The following is a 12,865-nucleotide window of genomic DNA, read 5'->3' on the forward strand; positions in this document are numbered from 1 at the left end:
AATTACCAACAAGCATTGACAGGAAATTCATTGTTTCAACTTCACCACATCCCCTTCATCCCAGAGGAGCACTACAAACTCAAATCCAGGGCACTGCAGAGCACACTAGCCCACCGGGGTACCTAAACACAGATGTAATCCCCAAACTTCGTAACGAGGCATCGCAAGGTAGGACAGGAGAGTCCTGGACCACCGACTGGTCAGTCACTCTTCCTGCCACCCCGGTGCCCACACAAATCATACTCCGCCAAGGGGTCAGTACAGTCCCAGAATCAGAATTCTTGTGTATCCCCCTTTATTATCTGCCAGGAACACCGCCCATCCAGGCATTGTGGGTGGTAGACAAGCAAGGGCTGATCCCGATCCACACCAGGCATGATGAAAGAGACAAAGGGGACACAATCCTCAGGGATCCGGCTTAAATGATCCGCCAAGGTTTTTCCTGCGCTTCCTGATGACATTACCAGACGACCCTCCAACTCCAACACTTCATGTGCAAGGCGGGGCTTCAGCCTGTGGTGCGGCTAAGGGCACCCCACCTCTAGTCACAGGGGCGCCTGCTCATTTCCCACATTCACAGTCTTGCACTGCCGCCGCTACACATGTTGTTTCTGTCCTCTGAGTAAGGAAGTATACACTGTCTTGCATTTGTTTTGTGTGTTACTGAGATGTGTACTGCCACTGACATATCCTGAAACTGTATTGTACATTAGTGAAGCTAGGAATACAGCTTTCTTCTATACACAGGCAATACAACTGACAGTATAAACAGAAAGCAGTGTAGTGTGCAAGAGGGAGCCTAGTATTGAATGTGTTAAGCTGAACGTGCCAGCGGGAGCTGCAAAAGATGCAAAGTGGGAGCAGCACAGGTTGCAAGAGGGAGTAAGACATTACACAGAGGGAAGCAGCACAAAGTGTAAAATGCCCTTGCATGCACAGAACAGGTAGGGCACATGTAGCATCACTGAATGCTTTCCCAACATACACAGAAAACTGGTACTATGTGTGAAAGAGTCGTGCTTCAGAGAACAGAACCAGTGGCTGAAAGAATGGGGACAAACCACAGATGATGGGTTCATGACCAGGTTACTTGCCAGGTGGCTCTAGCCCTAGTTTTTACCACAGATGTTACTGCAGGATGGGGTGAAGTCAGGTTAAACCCATCTGGGGGGAGAATCTACTCATTAACACCTAAGCCCTTGAAACAATTCAAGTGCTCCTCCCCTTTTCTGAAGCAGGGCAATGGATCATCAATATAGACAAAAGCAGGAAGTAAGAGTTGGTCTGCTGATGCCTCAATCATATCCAAAACTAGATGGCAAGCACATAGCTTATCTTCAACTTACTGAGGCAGAATTCCTCCTTTTAGCCCACAACACCAAACAACCATAGATTCAAACTTTACTATCTCACTTGTAAGTAGATATATTTGCTCTAGCGGACAGTTGATGTTAAATCACTTGAATTCACCCTCATAATAAACTGCTTCTTTAAAGAATACATCACCAAGAAAACCAAAACAGAATGGGATCAGCTCTTCCTCTTCAAAAAACAATGTAAACCTCCCTGTGCAAATCCAACCACAGGGTGACAAAGAAAGCCACCCGAACGGAGACAACACTCTTTTCATCAGCCGCTTCACCTCTGTGGACTGTGTTTCATCAGTGGCCAGAAGAAATTGAACTGCATCAACCCATAGTTGAAGGAATTACACCAGTTCCCACTAAAGCATTCATCCCCTTCAAGACCAGCTTCTTCATCTACAAGGCCATCAGAAACAGGTACCACTTCAGATGGACAGAACCAAAACAGGAGTTCAAACATTGCCAGACTGAAGGTAAAGCAATGAAAGAAGGCAAAGACCAGGAGACAGACCATCTCTATTTACAAACCCTGTATATGGAAAAGACCTCCATTTACATCAGAATGGATCCTATCTTCCCACAATTCGAAAATGTTGTAAGCCCATTTCTTCAGAGAGCACAGTCTTACCAAACAAGAACCTAAGATTTCCTCCTTGTAAATAATCTGGAATTGTGTCCATTGGCTCAGGATCATATTTCAGCAATCTGTTGCTTTCTACCTATGTTTGTGATACAAGCACCACTACCTGCAGACTTATATGCAACATACAGTGTCACTGGAGCAGGTCCACAGCCAATGAATAACTGATAAGAGCTTCTCCAGTCAGTGCATGAAATGAGTTTTCCCACAATCCTTAATCTTAGCACGTTCTTAACACTAACAGGATATATTTTTACCTATTTGCATTTTGGGCATTGCAAAGGGGTAGGAACATTCTATGTAAAAGCAAATACATTATATTACCTAATTTCTTGCAAGCATCTAAATGTCTCAGTTGGACCTGGCCTTCTCTACTGGGTCACCCTCAAACTTTTTGCCTTCACCCTCCACATCTTGCTGAGTTCGTTTTTGTTTTGGCCTTAGGACTGTTACCCAGTGATAAAGTGCATTTACTCCCTCCCTAAAACATGGTCAACACCTGTTTGGCATAATTAATTTACTTGTACATCCCTTGTAGAGCGGTATACCATATACCCAGGGCCTGTAAATTAAATGATACTAGTGGGCTTGCAGCACTTATTGTGCCACTCACTTAAGTAGCATCTTAAAACATGTCCCAAGTCTGGAAAGCAGTGTTAAACAACCATGTTGACTCGGCCCTTAAACTCCTTTGACAAGTCTTAAACTCCGCTATTATTACATATATACATATAGGTCACCCCTAAGGTAGACCCTAGTTACATAACCCATAGTGCAGGGTGCTGTGTAATTGAATGGTTAACCAAGTGAACAAAAAGCCCTCGGGTCGATAGTAAGATGGGCGAGTTGGTGGATGGAAACAACAATGCTGAGAGGGGAAAGGCAGAATTCCCTTTTAAGGCTGGTTTGCCTCACACACCAGAGGTGTCATGCTTCATCATAGAGATACCTCCTCGCATCACGAACCTAGTCGTGATGCGGGCTACAGCCCCCTCGCTGCAAGGAAGAAGCTCAGGGAAGCTTTAAAGAGGGTATTACTAAAACCCAAAGAGAGCGTGACGTGTGGTGTAGGGAGTGCATGCTCATAAAATGGTGATATAAAACTAGCTGTGAGGTTAGCCAGACAAAGTTTATTATTGCTACCTGGTGCTAGGATTAAAAACAGATAGTGTGTAGTGTAACTGCTGACAGATAGGCGGACATACGCACAGGACTGTTGAAGGCGGGATCGCCCCAGGCTGTCGTCTCCCACCTCCAAACTACGGCCCACCTCCTGCATTCGCTGGGGGTCCACCATCAATGTGCCGAAGTCACACCTGATCCCCTCTCAGAAGCTCCTTTTCATCTGAGCGGTTCTGGACACAGCGCAGTTTTGGGCTCATCTTCCCAAGCAATGCTTTTCATCAAGGTCTTCTATACGCCTTTCCGCCTATACCACTTCTGCCCAGAGTGCTGAAGAAGATCAAGCGCGACCGGTCCTAAGTCATTCTTGTGGCTCCGGATTGGGCGAGAAGAGTCTGGTATCCCGAGCTGTTACACATGGCCATCTATCCTCTGATCAGACTGCCTCTTCGGGATGATCTTCTGTCGCAGCAGCAGGGGACGATCCTCCACCCGAACCTGTCCAGCCTCCACATCCTTGCATGGAGATTGAGCGGCAACAATTGACAGTTTTCGACCTTCCTCCCGAAGTCTGTATTGTTATCTTGGCAGCCAGGCGTCCCTCCACTAAAACGATAAACCTCTGTAGATGGAACAAATTTGTGGCATGGTGCACATCAAAGGCTGTGGATCCCCTTTCTACCCCCCTTTCAGAGGTCCTCCTCTTCATTCTTTCTTTGGCCCAGCAGGGCTCTGCTCTGGGCCCTTCCAAAGGCTATCTTTCTGTCATTTCGGCCTTCTTTCGGCTGCCTGACCAGCCTTCTATTTTCAAGTCTCCTATTGTAAATCGCTTACTTAAGGGCATTACTTATTTGTTTCTTCCCACTCCTTTCGTGATCCCCCAGTGGGACTTGAAACTGGTTGTTCCTTTCGAGCCGCTACATAACTGTCCTCTCAGACTTTAACCCTTAAAACTGCCTTTCTGGTTGCCATCACCTCTGCTCGCAAGGAGAGTGAGCTACAGGCCCTTTCTTCTATGCCTCCTTTCCTGGCTGTTTATCCGGACAAGGTTGTCCTCCGCACTAGGCCTTCTTTCCCTCCCAAAGTGGTTACCTCTTTCCATATAGGACAGACCATTACTTTGCCCACCTTCTTTCCGCCTCTGCATCCTTCTAAAGAGGAAGAGAGGCTCCACCGTCTGGATACAAAACTTGTGCTTTCTTTCTATTTGGATCACACAAAACAATTCCGGGTGGATGACCAGCTCTTTGTCAGTAATGGGAATGCCAAGAAAGGTGGGGCCGTGCAAAAACGAACCATCTCCCGAGGGGTCATTCTTTGCATCAAAATCTGCTAGTCCTTAGCGAAAAAGGATCCATTCCACTAGGGCAACGGCAGCCATTACTGCTTTGGTACGTGGAGAGCCCCTTCTTGACATCTGCCCGGCAGCTACGTGGGCTTCACTGCACACGTTTACCAAACACTATTGCCTGGACAGGTAAGTCCGGAGGGACAGCTTCTTCGGCCGTTCAGTTCTCCAGGACTTTCTGGTGTGAACTTGGTTCGCAGACCCACCACCGGGGTTGATATTGCTGGGGTATCTATTCTAAGGTGAGAAATCCATAACTGACTGTCTCTTTCAGATGAATAAGTTTCTTACCTTCGGTACCGATATATCTGTAAGAGATATAAGTTAGTTATGGATTCCTCACCACCCCACCCATCCTTCCCGTTCTGCGAACTGATTTCCAGGGTAAGGGACTCCCCTTTCAGGGCCCTAGTTTTTTGTGCACCAATTTCTGGCATGGAACGTCGTGTAAAGAACTGACATCAGTGCGCGAGGGTGGCATCTAAGTAGATACTGCAACGTCATTCCGGCGACCACAACGACGAAGGCAGAGTTGATCAACGCCACCTATCATCGCACAGAGGAATCCATAACTAACCTATGTCTCTTACAGATATATTTTTACCGAAGGTAAGTAACTTGTTCATTTGTTACCTGTATCCAAGCTATGTTTAAAAAAATTGCGCAAATCAAGGATCAGAAGATTGATGGATTTCTTGATGAATGGGAAACATGTTTCTTCGGGGGAGAAGTCCAAGGAACGTCATCTTCCTCCGCAAATTTGGTCATCCTCTCTCACAATTTTCCTTTAGACTAGTGCTCCTAAATGGTAGGCCATGTGTAGAAGGTTATCTTTGAAGTGGTTTGCACCATTTTAAACTCCTATTCATTGCACTTTGTCTGATCAACAATGTATGAAATGTGGAAATCATGTGAAGATTTAAACCAAGCAACGGCTGGTTGGCGTCCATGATAAAAAGACCAGCCAGGAAAGTGGCCTGATTGACCTCATTGAAAACAGAACCACATTCAAGCAAGATAATAAAGCAGGGGGATTTGAGTAAAAAGCATTACTGTGACTGATAAGCATAGACAATAGTATATCCTTTGTAACCTGCTGTGTAGGCAACCAAATTGAGGTTATATGTATGACATTTTTAATACCTTGTTAATTAATTGATGATGTTAACGGATATTAGTTTCATTTTCACAAGAGAAAACATTGAAGGCTGTTTACATGTCATCCTAGGATCTGCCATCCTAGGACCTATTTATCTTTCTATGACAAAGTTATTTTAATGCCATTAAAGCTATAGAACAGTGAAAACAAAAGGTTTTTAAACTGTGAAAATCTTGGATATCCCCACCTCCTGCGCTATACATTCTAGACTTACAAGTATCTAGAGGAAAACACTCCTTTTGGTGCAGGACTAAAGTACTGTCTGCCCCGCACCTGCCACTTACCGACCATGAGGCAGCTACCAGGAAGTTCTTTATCCATGAGAAAGGCGTGGACTACTCAATTTCAGTTAGGAATGACACAAAGGACGTATCTCTCTAACTGAGAATTCAAATCAATCTCAGTCTAGAAAATGAATGGCTTGTCTGACGTTGGGTGCTGGTCCAAGTATTCATATTAATGTTGATGTTTGCAGAAAATAATTGGTTGAGAACCTTCACAAATTACCTTTTTCACCACAGGCTGGAGACCTGCATTTAAGTATTACAACATGTGGGTGTCCCTTTTCGGAGCTATGCTGTGCTGTGGTGTCATGTTTGTTATCAACTGGTGGGCTGCACTCATCACCTATGCCATAGAGCTCTTTCTCTACATCTACGTGACGTACAAAAAGCCAGGTAATATGATGACAAGTGCTTTATTGTTTTGATATCTTACACATCATGTTAAAATCTGTTTAAGGCAAAAGAGAAAAATACAGATAGGTACAGCCAAGCCCAGTGAAGTGTGAACATGGTCCTAGCTACTGAATAACTTTGTGCCAATGGCTACATTTCTCCCAGTGGAATATAGAGACCTGAGATCCTTTCTTTCGTATGTGACCAAATTGTGTGATCCTAAGGAAATCACTGTACCTACCTCTACTTCTGTTCCTCTCTCTGGCAATATTGGGTTTGCTTCAGAAAAGGTTAACACCCCATGTACTAAGTGCTGTATTAAACACAGGTCGTGGTTGCACAGAACATATAAAAGTACAGGCAGAGATTTGCCTCCCCGCCTGAACGTACTTTGAATTATTTGCTCATCCACCAACATTCCCAGTAGTACGCCTTGAAAGCTGTTCAGAAATTTCCAGCTTTGTATCTGCACCATCAGCATAAATATCAAATTATTGCATATTTTTAATTAAACTGCAGAAACAGAAATAGCAGTGTTTTCTAGTCATTTCATTGTTCTAGTCAGGCACTGAAAATTCTGCTTTAGCCGGGGAGCAATATGGTCCGAGAACTCATTAAACTTGCTCTAAATAAGTAGTTTTGGTACCTGAAAGATGATAAAACCAGGATTTGTTGTCCTTACTTGTCCTAGATCAGTTTAGTCCTATCCCCAGACAATCACTAGCTTCTAGCCTATTACAGTAGGCTAAAATGTACTTGTAATACAGCTGACAGGACATCAGCCACGTATATGATGGAGTAACTCATCCCAGAAACTAAAGTGTTTATCGGGATACCTTAATGATAATTGCATTTGTTACCTGTATCCAAACCATGTGGAGAAAAATTGCACACATTTACTAAGTCAAGGGCCAGAAGATTGATGTTGGGAAACATGTTTCTTCAGGAGAGAAGCCCAAGGAACATCATGTACCTCCACACACTTGGTCACCTTCCTTCAGGTATGGTTGGTGGTGGTGGTAGTATTGGTAGTGGTGGTATTGGCGGTGGTGGTATTGGTGGTGGTATTGGTGGTAGTATTGGTGGTGGTGGCATTGGTGATGGTGGTATTGGTGGTTACGGTATTGGTGGTATTGGTATTGTGGTGGTAGTATTGGTGGTGATGGTATTGGTGTTGGTATTGGTTGTGGAGGTATTGATATTGGCGGTGGTATTGGTAGTGGTGGTATTGGTGGTGGTATTGGTGGTGGTATTGGTGGTGGTTGTATTGGTGGAATTGGTGGTGGTGGTATTGATGGCGGTGGTGTTGGTTATGGTGGTATTGGTGGTGGTGGTATTGTTGGTGGTATTGGTGGTGGTGGTATTGGTGGTGGTATTGGTGGTGGTATTGGTGGTGGTATTAGTGGTGGTATTAGTGGTGGTTGTATTGGTGGTGGTGATAATGGTGGTGGTGTTATTGGTGGATTGGTGGTGGTGGTATTGGTATTGATGGTGGTGGTGGTGGTGGTATTGGTGGTGGTGGTGGTATTGGTGATGTTGGTATTGGTGGTGGTGGAATTGGTGGTATTGGTATTGTGGTGGTGGTATTGGTGGTGATGGTATTGGTTGTGGGGGTATTGATATTGGTGGTGGTATTGGTAGTGGTGGTATTGGTGGTGGTATTCATGGTGGTGGTGTTGGTGGAATTGGTGGTGGTGGTATTGATGTTGGTGGTGGTGTTGGTTATGGTGGTATTGGTGGTGGTGGTATTGGGGGTGGTAGCATTGGTGGTGGTGGTGGTATTGGTAGTAGTGGTATTGGTGGTGGTGTTGTTGTTAGTAAAACAGGCTGTTGAAAACAACCCTAAGGTAGCTTTAGTAAAGATGACATGTAACACAGATGTGCTGTTGTCAGCTTCAGCCCATTAGCACAGGATTATGTGTTATCTGGAATTCACATGACTTAATTTGCTAATCATTTCTAAATCCATTTTACATGGGGGTTGAAACAGACATAATGCTGGGTCAAAGTGATTGAAAACAGATGCCAGTGTTACGGGGGAGGCCGTGCTGCTTAAAAAAACACAAAGGGTTTCAGCTGAAGCAGCGCATGTCCGGCCTGTTGTAAGAGAAACTCACTAAAGTAAATAGTGCTTACAGACTAAATAACAGGTCCCGTGTAACAACTGAAGTAAAGGGGCAAGTAGCCATGGGAGGTTACAAATGAAGACAAGGCCGTACTTAGTAGGGACTAACAAGCCTATTAACGAATCCGAAATTCAGCATTTACGAAAGACAATGACACGAGCCAATAAAAAATATGGGCAGAGAGTGGGCGCTACTTCCCTCCCATACATACTCTACTACAGCAGTCTCGTAGAGCGAGCAGTGTATGCGTGCTGCAGTCTCCCAGAGCGAGCAGCGCATGCACACTGCTGCTAAGCTCGACCTAAAAATTAGGCCAATTAGCACTGTTTTACTGTCTGGGCAGCCAGAGAAGGGAACTTTTGAGACAATTCCTCTCCATCAGCCACTCCCGCAACAGCAGTTAAATGTACATTATGTAATCAGAAGCTAGCTATTTAGACATTTTCGCAATCACTAAAGTAACCTCTAGTCCGGATGTGATCCTCTCTTCTACCCAAAGTTTATGCCCTCTCTGGATCCTCAGAGAAAACGTGTGCCACCTGCAGTTACTGTATCACTACTACCACAGCATCCGACAGTTACTCCAAACGGACTCAAAGTCAATATTAGTAACCATGGTGACTCCAACATACAGGATTTTCCACCTTTAAGCACCGTGACCATAGAAAACTGTATTATCTGTCATTGATGTTCACATGAATATCCACATGCATTTAAGTGATTTTCAATTAATGTCCTTCCTTGAAGTCAATTGAATATATTTTCATATCTGTGTATATAACATTTGTACATTTCTGTTCACAGACGTTAACTGGGGTTCCTCCACACAGGCTCTTTATTTTGTGAATGCACTAAATACGGCTCTAGATTTGACTGCTGTGGACAATCATGTGAAGAATTTCAGGTAAATATTGCTTAGCAACGACAAGGACACAAACCCACTGTATTTCATTTTAAGTATATGAATCGTTGTTAAAATCTTTCAACTCAGTCTCACTTCATTGTGTTTCTTTCTAGGCCCCAATGCATTGTGCTTACTGGAGAACCGATGACAAGGCCTGCACTGCTAGACGTAACCCATTTATTTACAAAGAACATGGGCCTCTGCATCTGTTCTGAAGTGTTTGTGGTAAACAATGGCTTGTATATTTTCAATTATTATCACACTATAAGGTTCTGTTTAGCAATTAAGTATTTATATTTGTTGAGATGGAAGCAAACCATATTGGCCCACATCACAAACGGAATTTTGCAATATGTAAAATAGTACTAAATCCGAAATACTTGCTTATTGTAAAGTCAGGCGTGACTGGTTCAGGTAAGAGCGGTGGGCGGGATGGAGGCGGGGCAGGGCGGGGAGAAGTCGACAGACGACAGAATAGGTCAAATAAATCAATAAAACCACGTACCTTGCGCTCGCCGGGGCTGCCCCACCCCATCACTCTTACCTCAACCGCCCTTGCCTGTGCAAAATGCAGTTCATAAATCTAGGAGTGAAAATCTCCACCTCTCCTATTTCTTCTATGGGGAGACCTCTGTACATTTACTACTCAGTAGTAAATGTGGGAAGAACTAAAGGGAGTGGAGGGAAAACTGGGAATTTCTATTACTAAATGGGAGGGGTGTAAGGAGGAATAAAGAGGAATTGAGGGAGGAGTAATCTAACATGGTGTCTTATTATACAGCCTTCCATTACTCTCCTCTCCTGCAATCTACATACATACCTACACATGCAGTAACATTAAGGTGTTGACTTTTGGAAGTCTCTTCTCCAGAGCTATGAACCACCTTAAATCAGAAAGGAGACTACAATCTCATGTTTCCAACACATTTTAGTTGATTAGATACTTCCTATTGCATTTCTCAATGACATCACTTTGGTCCCCTTAAACTCTCCCTGTCTGTCCCTCAGTATCTATTGAAACTACAATATGCAACCATATTGTCATTGCCTGTTTGTTTACCTCATAGATCCAGGTACTATGCACCAGCCTGCTGGTAAAATGGTAGTGAATTGCGGCCTGAAATAATAACACATCAGTATGTAGAACCACAGACATCGAAAAAAACCAAATATAAATAAGCACCTTCTGACTAGAAATCTTATTGTTAAAACGAATGTTATTATTATTACCCGACTGCAAATCATGGAAAGATGATCCCAGAGAGCAAAAACTGAGGTCTAGCTATCAGTTAATCATTAATGAACATAATCGACCCCTGGATTCAGATGATCACAGAAATAGAGAGAAAAGAACAAATATTGAGTGATATTAAGTTTCAGATTCAAAACTTTATTCGATCTAATTAAAAAATAGACCATAAAAGTACAATAAATACATTACAATACAATAATAATGTGGTAAGTTCAATACACATAGTTAATATAAATTCAGATGAGGACAGTCTAATAAACGCCATCTCCCTATTCCACTTCACTTCAGAATTTGGGAGTATTTAAAAACAGTCAAAAATACGAATGCGAGCTTGGCCTCCTAATACACAGCTGTACATATTGATCTAATGACCAGTGCATGAAGAAAGGAGGACAAAAACCTCAGATAAAGGGTCTTCTATGTGCTTCTACTAGTACAAGGGTCAAGAGAAATATCTCGTCCCTGCATCACAAATCAAGACAAACCCCTGAATGTCGTCAGCAGTCTTGAAAATATGTCTTCCTAAATGTGATCAGAAGTCTGTGGCAGATACAAGCTGTCGCTGATATTTCGTCGAATGCTAATCGTTATGCAAGTTTTCAAGGTGACAACAACTAAATATCAACATACATAGAACTCTTTGTAGTGAGACCCAGTCACAAGGGGGCCTACCCGAATGTCATTCCTAAGTGCCTCAATGCAAATGGGCAACTATCCTAGAGGATGGCTTAAGTCAAAGGCCTCAGGTAGGTAAAGTGCTAATGGTGCTGACCATTGAGCAACAAAAATGGTTGGAATTAAACAATCAGTGGGCGTGGGGGGCGACATAACATAATTAAGGTTAAAAGAATTGGAGAGCAGACTAAAACTTTGAGAGCTCCAGGTTTCAGCAGACTTCAAAGTTCGAAATGTAAAAAATAATATTCAAAAAGTGCGAATTCAATATCAAGGCCCTCCCATAAGAGGATCTGTTGTGTTCTCCTGCTTATTGCATGGAACCACAGGGGGTGGCACCACAAATTGGAAGAAGGCCCGAAGAGTCGTCTGTGACCAAGCTCATAAGTCTTGCTAATCTTCATTACAAGCCTAAAATAAGTATAGACAGTAACTGTTATCTCATGAGTTGCTAAACGTTGGAGAAAGCAAAGTGCCTTTGTGCAATGCCTTAAGGAGCATTTGTTCAGGAGGTCTTTGATAATGCAGGAGCTAGGTTTGGAATAAAAACTGGAAAAAAACATTATTTGAAAAGTGTTTTGGGCAGAGACCTTGTCACAGGAACATGAATCGAGTTACGCTCCAATTTACTACAATGAGGAAAGGCTACTAACCTGTGGAAATGGTTTATATTGACATTAAAAAACAAATTAATAAGCAAATATCACTGCCAGATTAGAATATGAAAATTGGTGTTGGATACTAACACATCTGACTCTGAAATGAAATTATATCCACCACAGTTCACTGCTCAGGGCAATTTTTTGAAACATGTTTCACACATCTTAAATATTTGTTGGTTTGATGATATTATACAAGAAGATCTATACCAGCCTTCAAATCTTAATATATACTTTTCTTCACATAAGCAAGGGGCACTGTCACTTGAACGCCAAGGCTGCCTTGGGGAGAGGATGTGATCTCACGGCTAGACTGCCAATCTTGGAGCTGAGAAATGAAGGTTCGATCCTCGGGGTCGACTTCACATCCTGTGATTCTGGGCAAATCGCTTAACTCCCCGTGCCAACCCAAAAATAAAAAAAATGAATGTTTTCTTGTGTAACGTAACTGGTGGTCATGTAAAGTGCTCCAATACCTTCGGGTCGAGTTCGCGCTATATAAATCTGCAAAAAAATAATAATAAAACAAATGGTCGCCTCCATGCACTACCTGCCTGATGTCCTAAAATTGACATCCATGGCAAGAGTCACAGGGGATACAAATTTTCTATGTAGCTCAAAAGACCCTTCCCTAGTAAATACTTTAATGAAACGGCAGCTCCTTTGAAGGAGATATTTTTTGGGTGATATGCTAGGAAGTTTGATAGGAATATGCCGTTTCTAACATTTCAATTGCTGCCCAAAAGTATATTGAGTGCATTAAAGCTTGCTTAAGAGTTCTGTTGAACTTAGCCCTTTTTGCAGGGTTATCCCCAAACATTTTGCTTCTTCCTCCTATTTTTCTCTGACCTGTAGTTGTTGGGTTTAGGACTCTGGGTACTTTACCACTGCTAATTAGTGCTAAAGTGCATATGCTCTCTGTGTAAATCATGAATATGA

General features: G+C 43.1%; 1 protein-coding gene across 4 annotated transcripts in view; it reads left to right on the forward strand.

Annotated features, from left to right (window-relative positions):
* The window catches only part of SLC12A1 (solute carrier family 12 member 1), a 381,560-nt gene that overhangs the window by 210,915 nt on the left and 157,780 nt on the right, over nucleotides 1–12,865 (forward strand). For all 4 annotated transcript variants that reach the window (XM_085644206.1, XM_085644209.1, XM_085644207.1 and 1 more), the window contains 3 exons: nucleotides 6,155–6,310; nucleotides 9,241–9,340; nucleotides 9,454–9,565. In XM_085644206.1, coding sequence (XP_085500332.1) covers nucleotides 6,155–6,310; nucleotides 9,241–9,340; nucleotides 9,454–9,565 — 368 coding nt within the window. The remainder of the gene's footprint in view (nucleotides 1–6,154; nucleotides 6,311–9,240; nucleotides 9,341–9,453; nucleotides 9,566–12,865) is intronic.

The sequence above is a fragment of the Triturus cristatus genome, chromosome 3_1 (genome assembly GCF_964204655.1).
Source record: "Triturus cristatus chromosome 3_1, aTriCri1.1, whole genome shotgun sequence".
NCBI classification, from domain to species: domain Eukaryota; kingdom Metazoa; phylum Chordata; class Amphibia; order Caudata; family Salamandridae; genus Triturus; species Triturus cristatus.